Below are 23,587 nucleotides of genomic sequence, written 5' to 3'. Positions count from 1 at the left end.
TCGTTTCCTCCTTTGCTGGGTGGCTTTGGGGGCCTGGTGAGGTTTCCTCTTCCTGCTTTTAACAGTAATCCAATCCTTTGCCTCCTTTGTTCCCTGCTCTTCCATTTCCTCTGTCTGTCTTGAAGGAGCTTGGATTGACTGCTGCACCTCCCCGCTGTCTGCAGTCTGCTCTGCTACAACCTGCCCTTCCTTCTGGGTGCCCCAGACACCGTTCCCGTGCTGGCTTGTGGTACCTTGCTGGTTTTATGCGGTCCAAGGCTCGTGTTGCCACCTCCGGCCATCTGTGCATAGGTGGCGGCCCCTCATCTTAGGCAGGCCTCGTACATGTGGCCCGCCTTGCTGCACAGATTACAGCTCTTGGCCTCTTTACATTCCTTGGTCGGGTGGTCTTCTTGCTTGCAATTTCGACAGACAGCCACCTTACAATCTGCCGCCACGTGGCCTGACCTCCCACAGGTTCGGCACATTTTCGGCTGCCCTGCATATGTCAGGTAACCTCTGCTTCCTCCAATGGCAAAGCTGGAGGGTGGGTGGAGGATGTTCTCACTGGCATCAATCCTCAGGGTTACTCTGACCTGTCGTTTGCTGGTCCAGATCCCGAAAGGATCGACCACATCAGTACTTTCTCCCTCAACTTGGACTTATCTTCTCAGGAAGGTCAGGACATCCACTGCTGGGACGTGGGGGTTGTACATATGGATTGTAACAATCCGACTCCTCTGCGCAGGAAGCACACACAACAGGACTGCCGACAAGATAGAAATTAGAGGTTCCCCTTCCTTCTCCTTGAATACCTTCAGGAGCTGCTCGCAATTCTTCACGCTCCTGAAGGTAACATCAAAATAGCCTGTCGCAGGGAAATCCTGCAGGCAGTACACATTCTTATTTTTATTTCAAAAATATACTTTATTCATAAAATGATTTGATGGTCTGTACATTTGGTCATGCCATACTTATGTCAACATTTACATACACAGATCAGAATTTATCATTGCTATATACAGGTCTGTGCATTTCTCAATCTTATGCACATATATTTGGCTGAGGCATCAGCAGAGCCCAAAAAAATGTCCGCATGGGCCCCCTGTTCTTCTTTAGACAGGCCGATGTGACACGGTGGTCTTTCCCCACCGCGCCTTGGCGGCAGCTGCCCCAAGCTTCAGCGCGTCCCTCAACACGTAGTCTTGGACCTTGGAATGTGCCAGCCTGCAACACTCAGTCGGGGTCAACTCCTTCAGCTGGAAGATCAACAGGTTTCGGACTGCCCAGAGAGCGTCCTTCACCGAGTTGATGATCCTCCAGGCGCAGTTAATGTTCGTCTTGGTGTGTGTCCCGGGGAACAGGACGTAGAGCATGGAGTCCCGCGTCACGGCGCTGCTCGGGACGAACCTCGACAAGCACCACTGCATTCCTCTCCAGACTTCCTCTGCATAGGCACATTCCAGAAGGAGGTGTGTGACAGTCTCGTCCCCACCGCAGCCACTTCGAGGGCAGCGTGCGGTGCGGCAGAGAGTCCAGGCGTGCATGAAGGATCTCACAGGCAGAGCCCTTCTCACCACCAGCCAAGCCATGTCTTGGTGCTTGTTGGAAAGTTCTGGTGATGAGGCATTCTGCCAAATGGCTTTGACAGTCTGCTCAGGGAACCGCTCGACAGGATCCGCCCTCTCCTTTTCCCGAAGGGTCTCAAGGACACTACGTGCTGACCACTTCCTGATGGACTTGTGGTCAAAGGTGTTTTTCCTCATAAATTTCTCCACGAAGGACAGGTGATACGGAACGGTCCAACTACTCGGAGCGTTCCACGGCAGCGAGGCCAGGCCCATCCTTCGCAACACCGGGGACAGGTAGAACCTCAGTACGTAGTGACACTTGGTGTTTGCGTACCGGGGATCCACGCACAGCTTGATGCAGCCACACACAAAGGTGGCCATCAGGGTGAGGGTGGCATTGGACGTGTTTTTTCCCCCATTGCACCGGTCTTTGTACATTGTGTCTCTTCGGACCCGGTCCATCTTTGATCTCCACATGAAGTGGAAGATGGCCCGGGTGACTGCGACGGCACAGGTTCTGGGGATAGGCCAGACCTGTGCCACATGTAGCAATACTGAGAGTACCTCACACCTGATGATCAAGTTTTTTCCCGCGATGGAGAGCGACCATTGCCCCCATCTGCCTAGTTTCTGTCTCATCTTCCTGATCCGCTCCGCCCAGGTCTTGGCGCACGCCCCAGCCCCCCCGAACCAAATACCCAGCACCTTCAGGTGGTCAGTCCTGACGGTGAAGGGGAAAGAGGATTGGTCGGCCCAGTTCCCGAAGAGAATGGCCTCGCTCTTGCCTCGGTTTACCTTGGCCCCCGAGGCCTGTTCGAACTGGTCACAGATGCACATGAGTCTGTGCACGGACAGTGGATCCGAGCAGAAAACAGCGACGTCATCCATGTACAGGGAGGCTTTAACCTGCAGGCCCCCGCTGCCCCAGGAATAGTCACCCCTCTCAGGCTCGCATCCTTCCTGATGGATTCGACAAATGGCTCTATGCAACACACAAACAAGGCGGGTGAGAGGGGGCATCCCTGCCTGACTCCAGATCTTACAGGGAAGCTATCTGATTCCCACCCATTGATTGAGACTGCACTGACAATGTTGGTGTAGAGCAGTCTGATCCAATTTCCGATTCCCTCCCCAAAGCCCATTTTGGAGAGGACATCCCTCATATATGTATGCAATATCCTGTCAAAGGCTTTCTCCTGGTCCAGGCTGATGAGGCAGGTGTCCACCCCCCTGTCCTGCACGTAGGCGATCGTATCCCTGAGGAGTGCAAGACCTTCAGAGATCTTCCTGCCCGGTACAGCACAGGTTTGGTCCGGGTGGATCACCGATCCCAGAGCAGACCTGACCCGGTTGGCGATGACCTTTGACAAGATTTTGTAGTCTGTATTTAACAGTGAGATCGGTCTCCAATTTCTAATTTCCTCCCTCTCCCCCTTCCGCTTGTCAGGAATAGTCAGAGCCACCAAGAGCAGGTCAGCACAACTAAACAATCCTCCAATGTCCAATCACGATCCAGCAATGATCTTCACTAGCTCTAATGACTCAAAGCTCCACTCTTGATCCTGGTATCTCCCCTGCCAGTCACCCAAGGCTGGAATCAAACCTGGGATCCTGGTGCTGTGAGGCAGCAGTGCTAACCACTGAGCCACCGTGCCACCCCAAAATGCAACATCTCACATTTATCTAAACTAAATTCCATCTACCACTCCTCGGTCCATTGGCTCATCTGATCAAGGTCCCGTTGTACACTGAAGTAACCTTCTTCGCTGTTCTCACACCTCCAATTTTAGTGTCACCTGCAAACTTGTTAACCATACCTCCAATGTTCACATCCAAATCACTTATGTAAATGACAAAAGGCAGTGGACCCAGCACTGATCCTTGTGGCACACCACTAGTCACAGGCCTCTCGTCAGAAAGCCAACTCTGCACCGCCACTCTCTATTTTCTACCTTCGAGCCAGTTCCGTATCCAAATATCTAGTTATCCATGTACTGATTTAACTTTGGTAATCAGTCTACCATGAGCAACCTGTTTAATGCCTTACTGAAGTCCATATTATCAACGAGAATATTGATAGAATTGTGGAAGCAGATTAGAACATAGGAGGGTACTGTATAAATACTTTATTGAATGAGACAAGCAGGGCTTTGTGGAAGAAGATGCTGGAGACATTTCAGGATGAAATGAAGAAATATCCAGCACAGCCTCTACGGCTGACTGGTAGCTCCCATTGTGTTGCATCATTCTGTTCCGAATCACAGATTGATTGGAAAGCTGCAAGAAGTACGTGAAACACACTCATGCACCCAACAATGTCTCAGTTTACAAAATCAGAAGTTGCTGGAAAAGGCTAGCAAGTCTGGCAGCATCAATTGTGAGGAAGGGTCACTGGACCCGAAATGTTGACTTTGTATTTGCCTTCAGAGGTGCTGAGCTTTTCCAGCAACTTCTGTTTTTGTTTCTGATTTACAGCATCCGCGGTTATTTCGATTTTTCATGTCTCAGCTCAGTTCGGTGCGGTGAACGCCAAATTTACAGGCGCTATCAGTCAACAGCTGTGGCAGCGGTACCTCTGGAGCAGGGGGCAAGTGTTCAAGTCCAGTCTGCTCCCTGCAGATGTGTAATTGGGGAAAAAAATACGTATCAGATCTTCATTCCATAATAGAAAAGAAACGATCAGGAACGCATTGAAAAGATTATAAACACCACCCACCCAACCCCCTCGAAGCGCAGCAAATGAGCTATTCATGCCACGTTGCACAGACACACACACAGAGACAGACAAGGCGATCCACAGTGTTGCGTTGGTGTCAGGGTGGCCCTGGCAGCTGTCACTCACACCCCGGGAGAGGCAGCGGAGCTCGCGCACTCCAGCATTCCATTCCAAAGCACGCGTGCGCGAAGGGAGACAGCGCAATGATTCGGGAGGTGGCGGGAGGGGAGCTGTCAGTGCGCGTGCGCGGCCTGGGGACATGGTGACGGTGCTGGCCTGAAAAAAAACTTTGTCACGTCGAGTAAGGCGAAAACAACACGGCGCGGATGAGCCGTGAGCAGCATGGCCAGGCATAGAAATGTCCGCGGACTGAAGTATGACGAAGGTACTGAGCACCAGCCGCATCGGGCGCTGATTTGTTCTCAGGTTATTGCCGCTGCCCCGGAGCCGGCAGAGTGCGGTGGCCGCTCGGGCCTGTAATCCCGCTCCAACTCTGCAGTAAAAGGGGGCAAGCTCAGCTCTGGGCCTCTCAACCACTCACTCACTCACTCCTGCTTTACCCCAAGAACGAAACCTGGTTGTGGTGCAGACCGCTAGAATCATAATAATTAGTTATTATTAGTGCTTGACAATTAATCATTCGACCCGCTGTTCATTTTGTGCAAATCCAGTGAAGTAGTTGCTGCATACACATTCCCCAGATGATGTTGGGATGAACGTTTTTATTTAAACTGAAATAGTGACAACCTAAGTACAGTTTAGCTTTGGATATGGTTTAAATTGCTTACTTCTTGAGTACTTTCTTATGAGGTATTAGCCCGAATAAAATATTTGACAGACTTTCAACACAGTACAGAGCTGAAAATGTGTTGCTGGAAAAGCGCAGCAGGTCAGATTTCAACACAGTACAGCCTTGTTTATAAAGCTTACTTCAACAAAACAGAAAGTTGCAGTTAGCTTTGTGAATCTACACTTAACGAAGTGTTGTCAACAGCAGTACCACAGTGGATAATGAATTTTTCAATTTCTCATTCTTGGTTTTTCTTTTAATTAGAAATACTTCAACATGGTGTCTTGTATGAACATGCTGTAAAGTGTTTCAAATATGCCATATGTATGTATGACACCTAGAAGTTTTTACAGCTTTCCAGTCACGACTAACTGTACTCAAGTTATGTAGACTACATTTACTTAAGTGCATGATTTCAAATAAAGCTTAATTTAGACAAAGTTGAGCAGAGATAAGCCACTTTTAAATTTAGTAATACAAGACAGAAAATTTTCATGTTTCCACCAAGCTTATTTCATTTATGGGGCTAATGTACTGCATGAAATATCTAACCAGCAGTAAGATTTATGTTATATCATGCCCTTAGATCATCACAATTGTTTTAACACTGCTTGATGGAGCAAAGATCAAAAGTACTCCATTTTTAAAACAAATCTGTTTATGAGATATGGATGTCACTGACTAGTCCCTAATTGCCAGGGAAAAGGTCGTGGTGAGCTGCCTTCTTGAACTGCTGTAATCCTTGGTGAGTTGGGATATCCAGTGTTGTCAGAAGTGGAGTTCCAGAATTTTGATTTGGTGGCAGTGAAAGAATGGTAATAGAGTTCTAAATCAGGATGAAGTGTGGCTTGGAGGGAATGTGTAGATTGTATGTTTCCTTTGTTTCATCTACCATTTTTAGTAGAAGCTGCAAGTTTGTAATGTGCTGTGAAATGAGTCCTGGTGAGATTTCATTGCATTTTGTAGGTGGTACACTGCTGACATTAGTTTTTTATAGAATCCCAACAGTGTGGAAGCAGGCCATTTGGTCCATTGAGTCCATACCACCCTTCAGAAGAGACTCCCAATCAGACCCACCCCCTACCCTATACCACCACCCTGCCCTATACCTGTAATCCTGCATTTCTCTTTGGCTAATCCACCTAGTTTTCACATCTCTGGATACTATTTAGCATGGGCAATCCACCAAACCAGCACCTCTTTGGACTGTGGGAAGAAGCTGGTGAAAACCCACACAGACATGGGGAGAATGTCCACTCGCTCAAAATTGGGTCCCCGGCACTGTGAGGCAGCAGTGCTAGCCACTGTGCTTTGATGGTGAATGCAATGTGAATTAAATAGGCTGCTTTGACATGGATGCAGTTGATCGTCTTGATTGTTGTTAGTGCTGGACCAATCCAGGCAAATGGGGAGTATTCCTCATGCTTGTAGATGTAGATGACTTTGAACCTTGTTATGTAGACAAGTATTGGGGATAGAGGAGGGGAATTACATTGCTTAATTCAAAGGCACTAGCTTGCTCTATAGATTAGATTCCCTACAGTAACCCACCCAGACCCATTCCCCTACATTTACCCATAACTAATGCACCTAACACTATTGTAACCATATTATTTATATGGCTCGTTCAGTTTTTCCTCTGTGCTAACCCCACAATGTTGATAGTGAGAAATGCACTGATGGCAATTACTATGAACCTCTAGTGGTGATGGTTAAGTTCTCTCGTTGGTGATAGTCATTGCCCAACACTTGTGCAGTGCAAATATTACCTTCTAAACAACAAGTACTCCTTTAGTTATTCACTGCATGGAATGATTTCTTCACAAACAAGCCAAAGTGGACAAGTTATTATATAATTTTACGGCTGGGTCGCTTTCATAGGTCAGTTAAATAAGTAAAATTTAAACGTTTTGACCTGTTTCACTTTGACCTTTGAAAGGGTTTGATGCTTGGTGATGAGTCCTGGTTGTCGGTTGAACCAAGAAATTTTAAGTGGTGGTGGCAGGAGAATTAGAATATTGCAGGACAGCAACTGCTCTTAGGTAGAGAATCCTTCAGGAGAAGAACTTGTTCTTCAATTTTCTCTAAACGTGTTCTTAAGGTAACAGGAAACAGGCTCTCCAATTATGTTATGACTGTTGCCATTTGCCTGACTTTTCCCCATATTGTTGCATTAGTTTCTATTAAACTAATTGCCCTTTTAAGTTCCTGACGTAAGGAGGACGTGCAAGCCATTCAGTGCTTTGAGCCTGGTCCATTATTCAGTAAGATCAGTTGCAGGATTTTGACCAAGTGACAGCAAACAGTTACGGTATATACTTCCACCTTTAGCATGGTGAGAGAGTTTGAGGGGACCCGTTGATGGTGATCACATGTGCCGTTTGCTCTTTTACTTCTCGCAGTTAGAGGCCAGAGGTTTGGAAGGATCTTCAAGTTGCAGTCTTTATTGTAGATCATATGTGCTGCAGCCATGATCCACTGATGTTGGTGTGTCATTTAGGTATACTGATTTGTGCAAGGTAGTGTTGAACCTTTTGTATTGTCGTAATTATACTTATTCAGGCAAACAGGTAGGTTTCATTGCAGCCTTGATTCGTCTTGCACATGATGGAAAAGCTTCGAAAACTGCAGCAGAATCTCAGCCTCTGACCTGCTTTTGTATTTGTTTGATTCATTGATGGATGATATTGGTGGGGAATTTAACAAAGATTGTCCAGGTGAAATGGCTAGGTTTTTTCTTCTTGGAGGTAGTTATTGCCTGGCACTTGTGTGGCATCAATGTTAATTCCTATTTATCTGCTCAGTCCTGAACATCATCCAGATCTGTCTGTATGTAGACTAATGCTGTTTGGTTATCTGAGGAGTCAAAAATGGAACTGAGCACTCTGTAATCATCACTCCTTCTGATCTTACGGAGGGAAGATCCTGTGATTAGATCTCTAACCTGATGTTTCATCGGTACGTTTTTAAATATCTGTCTTCATTGCAGAAGACTTAGAAAACTTCAGAAGAAAGTGAGGGAAAGCATACTGGGAAAATGATTAAACTTGAAGACTGATAAGGCTCGCCTCCATTCTAGCGCCTGAAAAATAGTTGCTACAAAGATGTTAGAAATCCTCCAAAATTCTTCAGATTCTGGGAGGGTCCCAAAAGAGTGCAAAGTAACAAATTTAATAACTTTACCTTTATTTAAGAAAGGAGGGAGAGAGAAAACAGGAAACGAGGCCAATTGAGTGACAGCTATCACAGGACAATTGCTGAGATCTATTGTTAAGAAGTTGTAGCAGGAGACCTGGAAAATTGTAGTGGAATCAATGATGATTTGATTTTGTGAAAGTGAAATTATGTTCAACTAATTTATTTGATTTGAGGAATTAAAAAGCAACAAAGATAATTTGGAATTTTTAGCTGTAGTGTACTTGAATTTTCAAATGGCATTAAATAAGGTGCTGTCTCAAAGTTTGCCGCACGAAATAACACCTGTTGGGGTAAGAGTAATGAGAAAGCTTGTAGCCTTACATGTGACACATCTGTTGCAGGATATGCAGGAAAGCACTTGACCATCGATGGGGCATTTGTTCAGAAGAATTAAGGATATCTGTTCTTAGTGTCAATGGATCGGTATAAATAAGTTGATAATATTTCTTCACTTGTGGAATGTGTGGCAGTACATCTTTTTGACCTTGAGGGCTGGAAGCTACATGTATTTTACGTTTGGATGTTGGATAACTAAATTTCTGGTTTATATTGAAGATGCTTAACAGAATTCGTACTCGACAGGAAAATAACTTGTAATTTAATAAGCTGAGTGGAATATGCACGTAATAGAACAATCCTGATACATTTTTAAGTATACCACACTGAGCAGATTTGAATTTATGAAGCTCAGCTCCCTAATCTTGACTGTTCTGGAATGTGAATGTCTCATTACCCTTACAAGCTAGGAAAACACAAAGGCAGAAATTGAGATAGTATGAAAGTTGGAAGATGTTCATTTGTGAGAGAGGGGGAGACAGAATGGAAGCTGGTGGAAAGATTAACTCTTTATGGTCTGATTTGAGTGTACACTTGCTTGTCGTGGATTGAATATTTATATGTTGTTCCTTGGAGCTTGAGATCTGGGTATGTTATGAATTTAATTTGCATTTTGGGAATCTTAGATGATTTTAAAAAAAGCCATGTTGTAGGACAATGGTACTGGGCATATTAGCTGAGCAAGGTTACCTCATGACCTTTTCCCACATAGTTTAGACTAGTCTCTTGTTGTGATGTACTGTTAACAGGGAAGCTTATGCAAGGTTTGTGAAGATTTGTAGCTCAGGTTGAGGTTTAGGGTGTAGGTTTGCTCGCTGATCTAGCCAAAGCAATTGGTCATTTGACCTGGCTCGATCAAGGTTTCCCACTTTGTGCATGTTTCTTGATTGTTACGTGTACTTAGACCTGTCATTTAGTTTCCCTTCCTGTAGAAAATTGTGCCATTTTATTACTGCTAATCTGATTAAGGACATGTGGATTTTTGGAATCTCAATACCAATTTCTGTAGAAAGACAGTTTGTTTGCAGCAATAAGGGGAGTAGCCTGAGAGAGTTCTTAGGGGTAAGAGCAGGCACTACTACTGTGCTAATAGTTTTAAAACCTTTCCTCAAGGCTGGCTTGTAGGTATCTATGTTATAATGTAACATTGATGCCATTGGTAAATAAAGGTAATAATTTAAACTAAATTGTCTGTAAGACTTTTATATTCCAGAAGAGTACGATCTCCGAGGTGAACCAAGAGAGGCTTATCAGTCGAGTCCGTTTGGGATTCCCTAAGTCGTCTCAAATAGGTACTTTAACAGTAACAGTTAAAGGATTGGTTAGCTAGCACAACAGAGAAGAATATGGTGCGTCCTAGTGTAATGTGTTTCGTCAACATGAATTGGCTATAGCGTGATTGAAGAATTGTGGCTGCTATTTGGACAATGTTGAACTTTCTGCTAAACGGGTATAGCGATCTTCTACAGAATGATTTTCGGTAGCGTGAGCTTGCAGTGAAATGCAACTTTTGCGTTATACCAAAACGCACTGTAATTGAGTCATTTTCAGGTTGGCAAGCAGTAAATAGCAGAGTGCCATGGGACTCAGTGTTTGGATCTTGGCTATTCACAATCAATATAAATGATTTGGACGAAGGGGCCAAAGTGTATAGTAGCTAAATTTGCAGATGACTCAGAGATAGCTTCGAAATTAAGTTGAAAAGAAGAGGTAAAGACTCTTCAAAGGAATTTAGGTTGTGAGTGAGCAAAGTTTGGCAGATAAAGTATAGTGGGGAAAATATAAACTTGTCTGTTTGAGCAGGAAGAATTAAAAAAAATTTACATGGAGACAGTTTCCAGGACTTGAAGAATAGAGGGATCTGGGTATCCTGTTGCATGAATCTAAAAATGTTTGACTTCAAGCCATGAGGGACGTAAAACAAATGTTGTCCTTTATTACGAATGAAATGGAATCCATAAGTAGAAACATTTTACAACAGGTGTATATGATCTTATTGATACTAGAAATGGAGCAGTATGTACACTTTTGGTTGTCTTATTTAAAAAGTATGTAACTGCATTAAAAACATTACAGAGAATGTTCACTTGACTCATTCCTGGTATGAAGCACTTGTCTGATGAAACAATGTTGAACAGGTTAGACCTTTACCCAATGCAATTTAGAAAAATGAGATCATAAAATTGAAGCAAATAAAATCTCCAGGAGACTTCCTCCTGGCATCCGATTTGTTAGGGACCCTAGAGCTAGAAGTCAAATGTTTTAAAGTAAGAGGCCTCCCTTTTAAAACAGATGGAATTTATTTTCTTTCAAAAGGAGTTATTAGTCTGGAGTTTTCTTCCTCAGAAAGCAGAGGAGGCTGGGCCATTAGATTTATTCAAGGCTGAGATTAAGTCTTAACTAATAAGGAGATGAGGATTAAGGTAGAGGCAAGCATGATAGTGGAAATGAGACCATAGCCAAGGTCTGAATGGCAGAGTGGGCTCAAAGCCAAATGGCCGACTCTTCTGCACACCAAGATTGGAAACTTTAAATTAAACACTAAGTATAGAATCCTTTACTAAAATACAGCATCAAATATCTGTGACAATAGGCCACTTTACGACTTGCACCAACACAACAAGGCTGTTGGGAGAAGCAAAGTTTTCTCCTTTTGTGTTAATGAATTCTCCCGATAATCAGTAAAAATTGTTTCTCCCTTTGTTCTAGGAGGTAGTTGGATGGATTTTATATTTGAGCACCTATTTTCTCATTTTCTCCAAAGTTCTGTTTAGCCTATTTGATCTTTTATCATCTTTCTTCAGTCAAACTATTCTTATTTGTTAATGTGCTGCACTTTGTTATGGCCAAATTGGCTTTCTGAGCACGGGGTGATTATGTTGAATTTAAGTGAAGTAGTATCTTTCATTGGTGTACGTATTGATTCATAGGGGTCTTGTATAGACATGGTGTTCCAACTGAAGAAATGATGGCAATAAAGCTATATCATAACTTCATTATCAATCTGTTCAGATGAGTTATTAATGTTTTTATTTTTAACATACTGCTTTTTGTACTGTTTTCAAATTTCATTAATATTTGTTTATTGTATCATTGTAAGAGGGTGATTTATTCTGTATATTGAGGAGGCAAACATAAATGCCTGTTTCTGTTACTGGCAGCTGGGCATGGATTCTTCATTTCATTATGATTGTGAATAGGTTGAACCCTAAAGTGCACTAACGTTTGTGTGCAAAATTAGCATTTTAAAAAATGTTTCTGCATTTTATAGACATTAATCAGAAGAGGTGCTCTACCAGAAAGAAGTTGTAGTTTAACTTTGATGCAGTTATGCATTGTCTGGGTGTGGTGTAATTGCCTTACTGAATGAATAGTATCTGACTTATTTAAGAAAATAAATCTGTGGGATCTCTTCCACTGGAAGTGATTCTGTTAGATTTGCTCTAATGACGTCAAGGATTTTTAAAATACACTTGGAAGAATTATTGATGAGGCTACATGGAATTTCAGTCATATAAGTCTGTACTGTATGCTGCCTCTCTGCTCCTAGAAGACAGTACAGAACTTTCTTGGGGAAAGCCAGAAGTCTGTTTATGTTGGGGTCAACATTGTAGGGACAAAGAGAATTAATGTCCTGTTGTTGGAGAGAACGTTAGAACCAGGACCTCAAAGGTAACGGTATATCAGTTATTCTCAGTGAAAGCAGAAATTGGATATTGCAGGATAATACTTGATTAAAAAGATGATGTTAGCAAGACTTTCAAATGATGGAGTAAGTTTTGGAGAATGAAATAGGTCAAGTGGAGAATATCACATTGGGGGCCAATATGGAAATAATGATTATAGTGTTATAATGGAGAAGGATAAGGTGCAATCTAGAATAAAAGTAGTTAACTGGAAGTGGGCTGATTTCAGGGCTTGAGGAGGAATTTGGCCAGTGTAAATTGGAGTAAATGACTGGCAGACAGAAAGTAAAGGAGGAAAGGTGGCCTTTCAAGAGGTTCAGATGCATTCCACAATTCGGGAGTAAGATTAAACAAAGAGCTCCATTATGTTCCATAATCAAACTCATAATACCCATCTTTGCTCTATGTCTCTTAATAGCTTTGACTAATACTCTATCAGTCTTAGTTTTAAAATCAATAATTGATATAGCATCATTTCCCATTTGCAAAAGCGAGTTTCAAACTTCTACAACTCTCGTCCCATTAAGAAGTGTTTGCCAATTTTACCCCTGAAAAATTTGGCTCCAATTGACTGAGATCCTGGTGTTACAAATGTGAAGTTTATAAAATGATGCTTTGAGACTGTCTCTTACAATTTAAAGTGGCGATGGGACAGAGTTCATTTGTCTTGCTGGATTTTGAATGACAGCAAACCTGTGTAGTTTGGTAGCTATGGGGATGAGGGATAAAAACAATGACTGCAGATGCTGAAAACCAAATACTGGATTAGTGGTGCTGGAAGAGCACAGCAGTTCAGGCAGCATCCAACGAGCAGATTTCGCTGCTTGTTGGATGCTGCCTGAACTGCTGTGCTCTTCCAGCACCACTAATCCAGTATGGGGATGAGGGGTTCAAGTCAAGAGACTTACTGAGAAAACACAATATGTTCGCGCATGTGGATAATAGGAAGAGCATCTGTGCTGATTGGATATACAGTTGCTCTCTAGGTTTCTCGCCAAGGTGATGGGAATTTTTATAACTTGAAGCTATCTATTTTATTCCAGGATAAAACAGAATTGGAAATCTTGAATTGGTGTTAATTAGCAATTTCTGCTTTGATACAAGGCGCATGTGATTCTTGTTGTTTTCGAGATGAACTTAAAAATGGAAGATTCTATAGAAAGCCATTGTAGTATTGAGATTCTGGCATTTCTAACAGGTCCCTGAATATTTTGATATGAAGTTAGTCTTCTGGAATTTGAGGAAGAGTGTAAAAGGATGGAAGTAGCAGCAGTCCTTCCTTCTCCAGAAGTAGAGAAAATGCTGCCCTTCTTATTTACCAGCCACAGAGAAGATGGGAGTATGCACTTGTTTTTAGAGAGAGAGTTTGTGAGGATCCAGAGGATCCTTAGCCTGGCTCAGTCTAAAACATACGAATCTCCAAATGAAGCCACTTAGAATAGAATAGAATAGAATCCCTACAGTGTGGAAACAGGCCATTTGGCCCAACCAGTCCATACTGACTCTCCAAAGAGTATCTCACCCAGACTCATTCCCCTACCCAATTACTCTACATTTACCCCTGACCAATGCACCTAGCTTACCTATTCCTCAACACTATGGACAACTTAGTATGGTCAATTCACCTAACCTGCACATCTTTGGACTGTGGGAGGAAACCGGAGCACCCGGAGGAAACCCACACAGACAGTCGTCCGAGGTGGGAATTGAACCCGGGTCCCTGGCACTGTGAGGCAGCAGTGCTAGCTACTGTGCCCTGCTTCTGGGATTAAAGGTTAAATGGCTGGGAAAGAAAAGAGAAAGATATCATCTGGAGTGTAGAATTGCTTTCAACTGGTTCTGGGAGAATGAAGTGCTTACTTAAAGGACACTAAAGATCTTCAGTCCTATTGAATGAAGTTTCTTTCTAGTAACTTTTATAGTATAAGTTACATACAAAATGTGGTCAATGTTTTTATTTTTTACAGTAAAAAAGTCTTAATACCTGAAACCTTGTTATTTGATTATTTCAGTCAGTCACAGGAAATTCATTTCTCTTTATAAAAGTTATTTGTTGCAAAGTTTATTGTAGCAAAAGTCCTAGACTTCTGTGTCAGTGAAGGTGAGATGGCCAAAGAGCAGCGATGTTTGCTCCAATGGCAGTGGCGCAGTGGAGGGGACTCATGTCTGGTCACCTGGTCCATGGTGGAGCACTTAACAAGAAGGATGATAAAATTGAATGCCTTATCTTTATTTCTTTATTTTTTGCCTTAATATTCTATGTTCTGTGTCTTAAGTTTGCACCAGAGAGTGGTGACACTATACAACACTTTTCGATGTATTTTCTAGCAAAGTACACATAGCAGTAATTCAAATCAAATCTCCAAACAGCAGAATTAGTTTCTCCCATTGTTCCCTTTAACATTTTGAAAGCTTTGTTCAAATTGTCTCCAAATCTTCATAGAGAATATAACTCCGGTTTATTTAATTTCTTCTTGCACCTTTACCCTTGAAATTCGAGTCTTAGAGATGTACAGCATGGAAACAGACCCTTTGGTCCAACCCATCCATGCCGACCAGATATCCCAACCCAATCTAGTCCCACCTGTCAGCGCCCGGCCCATATCCCTCCAAGCCCTTCCTATTCATTTACTCATCCAAATGCCTCTTAAATGTTGCAATTGTACCAGCTACCACCACATCCTCTGGCAGATAATTCCATACACGTACCACCCTCTGCGTGAAAAAGTTGCCCTTTAGGTCTCTTTTATATCTTTCCCCTCTCACCCTAAACCTATGCCCTCTAGTTCTGGACTCCCTGACCCCAGGGAAAAGACTTTGCCTACTTATCCTATCCATGTCCCTCATAATTTTGTAAACCTCTATAAGGTCACCCCTCGGCCTCCAACGCTCCAGGGAAAACAGCCCCAGCCTGTTCAGCCTCTCCCTGTAGCTCAGATCCTCCAACCCTGGCAACATCCTTGTAAATCTTTTATGAACCCTTTCAAGTTTCATAACATCTTTCCAATAGGAGGGAGACCAGAATTGCAGGCAATATTCCAACAGTGGCCTAACCAATGTCCTGTACAGCCGCAACATGACTTCCCAACTCCTGTACTCAATACTCTGACCAATAAAGGAAAGCATACCAAACGCCACCTTCACTATCCTATCTACCTGCAACTCCACTTTCAAGGAGCTATGAAGCTGCACTCCAAGGTCTCTTTGTTCAGCAACACCCCCTAGGACCTTACCATTAAGTGTATAAGTCCTGCTAAGATTTGCTTTTCCCTGCCTAACTAATGGTGACAGAACTGCTTGCAGTACGCCAGCTGTGATCTAAGCAAAGTTTTGTTTCGCTGAAATTTGACTTTGTGTTGAATTCAATTCAATCAGTTTATGTGAACTATTAGTGTTTTTAAAAACTCATTTCAAAATTATGACCATTTGGACTGACAGTTCCCATTTTATACACTGTGTATAAGCTGATCCCTGTTTTTGGAGGGATTTTGGATGGTTCAAAGGTTGACTTATACGCCGTGATCTTTTGTGCATACTGTACAATATCTGGCATGCTGACATTTCCTCTACTGTAAATACTGACGGAACTTTGGGAGGCAAAACCAAACTTGCAACTCTGAGGTTGATGGATTGAAGAGTAGGATAAAGCAGAAAAGTCATGTAGAACAGATGTCAGCTTGATAATACATGGGAGAATTGGGCTGAATATAAAAAGCACAGAGAAGTGAGAGAGGAAATGAGAGGCAAATACATCGTACAAAACTAGATTGACAGCTACATTGAAAGAAAAACCAAAGATGATCTATGCAATCATGAGCAATAAAAGGACTCTCCGAGAAGTAGCATGGCGATTAGGCACCATAATGGAGACCTCTTTGGTGCATGATGAGACATGGACGATGTGCTTAATGAGTACTTTACATCAATCTTTCCCAAGCAATATGGTTTTGATAAAGTGACGGAAATGGAGGAGGTTGTCAGGACAGTGCTTAAGTTTATAAATATATAAAGAAGAAGTACCAGAATGTCCTGAATACTAAAATTGGATTTAGTCACATGGTGCAGATGGGATGCATCCCAGGTTGCCGAGGAATGCTGAGAAGTTACAGAGGAACTAGACAATATCTTCAGTTTATCTGCAGTTACAGAGATGGTGCCAAAGCAGTTGTTATATCCTTTTTCAAAATTGGAGAAGGCCAAGCCTAGTAATGGCCATAAGACATAGAAGCAGAAGTAGGCCATTTAACACATTGAGCCTACTCCACCATTCACTGAGATCATGGTTGATCCAATAATCCTATCTTATCCCTATAATCCTTGATTCTCTTACTGACTAAAAATCTGTGTCTCAGCCTTGAATGACCCAGCCTCAACAGGCCTCTGTGTTAAGTAATTTCACTGCTTGAGTATCGACCCTCTGAGAGAAAAATTCATAGTCATATAGCATGGAAACAGACCCTTCAGTCCAACTAGTGCAGACCCACCATGTTCCCAAACTAAACTTGTCCCATTTGCCTGCATTTGGCTCATATCCCTCCAAACCATTCCTATTTATGTACTTATTCAAATGTCTTTTAAATGTTGTAACTGTACCTACATCCACTACTATCTCTTACAGTTCATTACCACACGTATGACAAACTGTGTAAAAAAGGTTGCCTGTCATGTCTTTTTTAGAACTTTCTCCTCTCACCTTAAAAATGACCCCTACTTTTGAACTCCCCAACCTAGGGCAAATACCCTTGCTCTTTACCTTATCTATGCCCCTCATGATTTTAAATAGCCAGTAATGTAAGAGGTTACCCCTAAACTTCCTATGCTCCAGTGGAAAAATTCCAGCCTATTCAGATTATTTTTATAATTCAAACCCTCCATTTCCAGCACCATCCTGGTAAATATTTTCTGAAACTTCTCAAATTGCAAATATCCTTTCGCTAGTAGGGCGACCTAACTGCACACAGTACTCCAGAAGAGCCCTCGTCAATGTCCCGTGTAACCTCAACAAGATGTCCCAACTCTTATACACAAAAGTCTGAGCAATGAAGGAAATTCCTCATCATCTAATGAGCCACTCCTTACTATGAGATTATGACCTCTTGTCTGAGACTCAAGGTTTCGAGCTTCCCCAAAAGGGTCATTGCCTCTCTCTCATCTACCCTGTCAAGTCCTCAAAATTTTGTAACTTTCATTCTGCTAAGTGCCAGTAAGTACAGGCCCAACCTCTTCAACGTCTCCTTGTAAGACAATCTCCTCATACCTGGAATCAATTTAATAAATCTTCTCTGGGCTCTCTGTAATGCCAGTATATCTTTCCTTGATAAGGAGACCAAAACTCTTCATAGCATTCCAGTCTGACTAATGCCTTGTATAGTTTTAGCAAGACTTCCTTATTCTATATTCCAATCCCTTTGAAATAGGGATTGACATTCTATATGCCTTTCCTATTACATTGCTGAACTTGTATGCTAGCTTTTTGTGAATTATGAATGATGACCCCCTCCAAATCCTTATGTGCTTTTGCTTTCTGCAATTTTTCTCAATTGATCTCTGGAATAAACACACACAGCAGATTGACTCAGTTGAGAGTGTTGGCAAGTGAGTCCCAGCTGACAGCTGAATTTCAGTTTCTGATCCCTTTATAGTGAGTAAGTTGTTGCTCAAAAAGCCATAAAAAGTCTGTGGGCAGTTGTAATCATAATGGATGATGAGGATAAATTTGTTTCATTGACTATACACGAGGTGAATGAAACGCACACTGGGTCACAGCTTTGCCTAACACCTACACTTTATCTGTAAAAATGCTAACGTTTCTGTTTTGGGCCTGTGGCAGTGCTTAAGCGAGGCTGAAGGAGCCCTAACCCTATCCTATTTCACTGCCTGGGTACCTAACAACCTTTAGCACTAAACATTGAGTTCAACTTCAGAATGCAAAACCCCTCCTCTCCTGTTTGTTATCCTCTCCTGACACCCCTAGGTCCTGTTTTGTAAGGGTTGCTCCCAACACAGCCAAACTATTTACAACCTTTACTCTTCTTGTTCGCATCACACCCAGAATTTATCTCTCTCTCTCTCAATTTACCATCAACTATCTTTGTGTACCTGTCCCTTCTTTCTCTCAGCACTGTCTCCTTGTACTCTATTCACTGCCCCACCCCAATCCCATCCCCACCATTCAGCCCCCAACCCCATCGTCAGCATGATTTTTAGTTCTGGCAAAGGGTGACTAGACTTGAAACATTAACCCTTGTTTTTCTCTCTGCATATGCTGCCAGACCTGCTGAGTTTCTCCATTGCTTTCTGTTTTTGTTGCAAAATCCAGGTTGCTGTGTTATGGATCAGTGCAAGTGCAGATCTGTAGCGCCTGATTCACACTCAGTTCAGTCGAGAGTGTAGTGCTGGAAAAGCACAGTAAGTCAGACAGCATTTGTAGAGCAGGAGAATTGACATTTCGGGCAAAAGCCCTTCATCAGGAATGAGGCTGGTGGGCCAGGGGGCTGAGAGATAAATGGGGGGGGGGGTGGGGAGGGGAGGGGAGTGGAGTGGGGTGGGGGGGGGCACGTGGTGAAGGTACCTGAGAATGCAGTAAGTAGGAAAAGGTGATATAAAAGACCCCACTACTCGGGATATATTTTCCTTCCCACCCAGATCAGCTTTCCAGAAAGACCATTCCCTCCACAACTCCCTTGTCAGATCCACACCTCCCCAGCACTCACTCCACTCCCGGCACCTACCCTTGTCACCACAGGAAATGCAAAACCTGGGCCCACCCCACCTACTTCTAAGGCCCCAAAGAATCCTTGCACTTCCAACGGAAATTTACCTGTACCTCCACAAATGTCATCTACTGTATCTGTTGTACGCGATGGGGTCTCCTCTACATTGGGGAGACAGGACGCCAACTTGCGGATTGGTTCAGAGAACATCTCTGGAAGACCTGCAGCACCACCCCACTGCCCAGTGGCTGAACAATTCAACTCTCCCTCCCACTCAGGCAAGGACATGCAGGGCCTGGGCCACCTCCATTGCCAATCCCTAATCACCTGGCATCTGGAGGAAGAATGCCTCATCTTCTGTCTTGGGGATCTGCAACCCCAAGGGCTCAATATGGATTTCTCCAGTTTCCTCATTTCCCCATCTTATCCCAGTCCCAAGCCTCCAACTTGGCACCGTCCTCTTGACCTGTCCATTGTCTTCCCCATTTACCCTCTCCAACCTCCTCTCCGACTTATTACCTTCTCCCTCACCTTCATCTACCTATTGCATTCTCAGCTATCTTCTCCCCAGCAGCCCCCTCTCCCATTTATCTCTCAGCACCTGCCCCCCCCCATTCTTCATGGAGGGCTTATGCCCGAAACGTTGATTTTCCTGCTCCTGGGGTGCTGCCTGACCTGCTGCGCTTTTCCAACACCACACTCTGGACTCTGATCTTCAGCATCTGCAGTCCTCACTTTGTCGTCATGCTCAGTTGATGCTGAGTTGGCAGATCTGTAGTGGGGCAACAGTACCTCACTGTCACTGGGCTTCGTTCAAAACTTATTTCAAGAGATATGCTCTTGGTCCCCATCCTTTGCTTTTAAGCACACTTTTGCAGGTGGACCATAAGCATAAAATCAATCTTCAGTGGGACTTTATGACTGCTATTCTAACTTCATTGGTAGGTGAGGCACTTGAGAACTTATTGCATTGAAACTGTATACACAGTGCCATCATACAGAAGGAGTGAATGTTTTTTTTTGCAAATTAGATTAGATTACTGAGTGTGGAAACAGGCCCTTCGGCCCAACAAGTCCACACCGCCCCGCCGAAGCGCAACCCACCCATACCCCTACATCTACCCCTTACCTAATACTACGGGCAATTTAGCATGGCCAATCCACCTGACCTGCATATCTTTGGACTGTGGGAGGAAACCGGAGCACCCGGAGGAAACCCACGCAGACACGGGGAGAACGTGCAAACTCCACACAGTCGCCTGAGGCGGGAATTGAACCCGGGTCTCTGGCGCTGTGAGGCAGCAGTGCTAACCACTGTGCCACCTGTGCCACCGTTGACACACAGAATTCTGCATTGATGTTGTTGACACGGGTTATCGTGTCAGATCAACTAGTACCAGCTATTTGATCTCACTTCAGTTTCAGAATTAAATTTTCAGACCAGCTTAGGTGATCTCACTTCAGTTTCGGAACTAAATTGCCGAAAATTCTGCCAAGGTTGTTGAGAGGTATTTATCTATTATTTCACTTATTCCAACCCAACCAGTTTTTAAGTGCGCCTTAATTTTCATTTGTTGATATCAAATAACCAAGTTTACTTAACACATTTGTCGGCATGCTTTGATGCTACTTCTCCCAACAGCAGCATTTTTTCCCGGTTTAAGATTTTCCCAATTTTATTTTAGTAGGACATTTTATTTGTAATGGGAAATGGATGAGGATGCATAGGGCACATTTATTGCTCATTACTAATTATCTTGAGAAGATGCTGAGGGCAAGGCTTTTGTGTTACTGTTTTATTTAGATTTATCCTTCATTCAGTTTTTAAAATTAAATCTACAAATAGGAATCTCTGGAGAGTAGAAGTGGATATAAACAGATGATTTGTTATTATGTCAGAATTCAGGAAATCAGTAGTTGCTTCAATTTTTCCAAGTGGTCTATTCATTATAGTACTGGTGCAGATCATTTTAAATTTTCTAAAAGTTGCTCAATCGTGTTTATTTTTAGACTTTGAAGATGATGATGTCTATGGCCAGTCTGTAGAGGATGACTACTGCATTTCTCCAGCAACAGGTTTGTTAATGTTCTTTTATTTCTTTGCAATTTCTGAAAAAAACTAAGCCTTATGAGTAACCTTTTAATTAAAGTTCAAGGAAGGTGACGTTGTTCATCACTGACTTTATTTTGTATCAAAATTCTTATTTTTACAGGTTACTTTGAATGGTTCTGATGCACAGATTTTCAGTGGAATTTTTGGAAGCATTTCTAAAGGGAGGTGATGGCATAATGGGAATGTCACCAGAGTATTAATCCATAATCTGAGGCTAATGTTCTGACCACGGCGGATTCTGAAATTTGAATTCAATTAAAAAAACTATATTAAAAAGCTAGCCTCATGGCAACCATGAAACCACTGACGATTGACATAAAAATCTATCTGGTTCACTAATTAAAGTCCTTTAGGGGAAGAAATTTAGCATCCTTACCTGGTCTGACCTGTATATGACTGCAGATCTGTGGCAATGTGGTTGACTTTTAACTGTCTTCAGGGCAATAAATGCTGTCAAGGTCGCCAGTGACTTACGCGTCCTTTGAATTAAGTAGCTATGTGTGTGCAATGAATGGACTGCAGTAAAAGTAATAAAAGAAGTTGAATAGGCATTTTACTCTTTGTTGACTATTGTTTGTGGGAAGTGTTCCTTTATGTCCTCCAAGAACTCCTTTTCATCTTGCCTCAGCACTATTGTATGAATTCAGTTACATCCCTTTATTTGAACATTGGATGGTCACCATTTAATGCTCTTTGTTTAAAATTTTAGAAGCTGTTATTCTTCAAGCATATGAAGAGATGGATGAAAGAGAGAGCAAGTGGTCCAAAGAGCCTGTTCCAATTATTATGCTCATCAGTCTTTGTGTTCCTTTCCACCAGTAGTCATGCATTTTCTGGAAGAAGAAAAATAAAAACTGCTAGACTTCTCCAGAAGCAATATAAAATGGGGGAGATCATAATATCGTCAGGAAATCAGTAAGCATAATGCTGAATACCCACCAATGTTTGACGGTGATATTAGCCATAACAAAGAACAGTTATCTCTGAGTATGACAAGATCTTGATCAGATGGGCCAAGGGGTTGAGGAGTGGCAGATGAAGTTTAATTTACATAAATGTGAGGTACTGCATTTTGGAATGGCAAATCAGGGCTGGACTTATACACTTAATGGTAAGGTCCTAGGGATTGTTGCCAAATAAAGAGACCTTGGAGTGCAGGCTCATAGTTTGTTGAAAGTGGAGTAGCAGGTAAACAGGATAGTGAAGAACGTATTTGGTATGCTTGACTTTATTGGTCAGAACATTGAATAGAGGAGTTGGGAGGTCATGTTGCGACCGTACAGGACATTGGTTAGGCCATTTTTGGAGTATTCTCATCTCCCTGCTATAAGAAGGATGTTGTGAAACCTGAAAGGGTTCAGAAAAGATTTGCAAGGATGTTGCCAGGGTTGGCGGGTTTGAGCTATAGGGGGAGGCTGAATGGACTGGAGCTATTTTCTGTAAAGCGTAGGAGACTGAGGGGTGATCTTATAAAAGTTTACAAAATCATGAGGGGCATATTTAGGATGAATAGACAAGATCTTTTCCTGGGATTGGGGAGTCCAAAACTAGCGGTATAGGTTTCAGGTGAGAGGGGAAAGATTTAAAAGAGACCTAAGGGGCAACCTTTTCAAAGATAGGGTGGTGTGTATATGGAATGAGCTGCCAGAGGAAGTGGTGAATGCTGGTATAATTACAATGTTTAAAAGGCACCTGGATGGGTATATGAATAGGAAGGGTTTAGAGGGATAATGGCCAAATGCTGGCAAATGGGACTAGATTGCTTTAGATATCTGGTCAGCATGGACGAGTTGGACTGAAGGGTCTGTTTCCATGCTGTACAACTCTTTGACTCTATATCCAGCTTGTTGAAACAAATCCACATTTATTACATTAGCTGTTGACTTAATGGCAGTAATTCTCTGCAAAAAGAGAAACTTCCTAACATCTAGCCAAGTTCTAAGCATGCATAATTCTGTGTGTAGTCCCTTACTTTTTCTCATCGATCTAGTTCAAATTGTTGTTCAAAGTAATCTGGTCCTGCAACAGTTCAAGTATTAAAGTCTGCAGTTTTCTGGTGTAAACAGATGCTGCAGTCCCAACCTATTGTGACAAATGAGGGATTTAAAACTTGATCCTTCTGATGACTTTCTTTGTTCCAAATGTTGCTCGATGAGCAATATAGAATATGAACACTGAATGGAGTATTCTAGGAGGGAGGTAACCAGGCTTTTATTCTTTTTGTTTTGTACTCAACTGTTCTCACAATCTTGGGCACTCTTTTTCATTAGCTTCACCTTCAGAGTTATAGAGTCCACACCAATCATGTTCCCAAACTAAATTAGTCCCGTCTGTCTGCAATTGGCCCATATTCGTCAAACCTTTCATATCGTGTACTTATCCAAATGTCTTGTAAATGTTGTAACTGTACCTGAATCCATCAATTCCTCTGGCAGTTTATTCCATATATGAACCACTCTGTAAAAAATAAAGTTGCCTGTAATGT

The 23,587-nt window shown here is 42.7% G+C and overlaps 1 protein-coding gene across 2 annotated transcripts in view; it reads left to right on the top strand.

Moving 5' to 3' along the window:
• Positions 1-4,498: 4,498 nt before the first annotated feature.
• Positions 4,499-23,587, top strand: part of hbs1l (HBS1-like translational GTPase) — a 170,651-nt gene continuing 151,562 nt past the window's right edge. For both annotated transcript variants that reach the window (XM_072554022.1, XM_072554012.1), the window contains exons 1-2: positions 4,499-4,651; positions 21,000-21,065. In XM_072554022.1, the coding sequence (XP_072410123.1) occupies positions 4,609-4,651; positions 21,000-21,065 (109 nt within the window). In that variant the 5' untranslated portion in view covers positions 4,499-4,608. The remainder of the gene's footprint in view (positions 4,652-20,999; positions 21,066-23,587) is intronic.

This window comes from Chiloscyllium punctatum, chromosome 3, assembly GCF_047496795.1.
Source record: "Chiloscyllium punctatum isolate Juve2018m chromosome 3, sChiPun1.3, whole genome shotgun sequence".
Classification (NCBI taxonomy): domain Eukaryota; kingdom Metazoa; phylum Chordata; class Chondrichthyes; order Orectolobiformes; family Hemiscylliidae; genus Chiloscyllium; species Chiloscyllium punctatum.
Note: the sequence above shows the minus strand (reverse complement) of the source record. Positions and strands in the feature narration are given on the sequence as shown.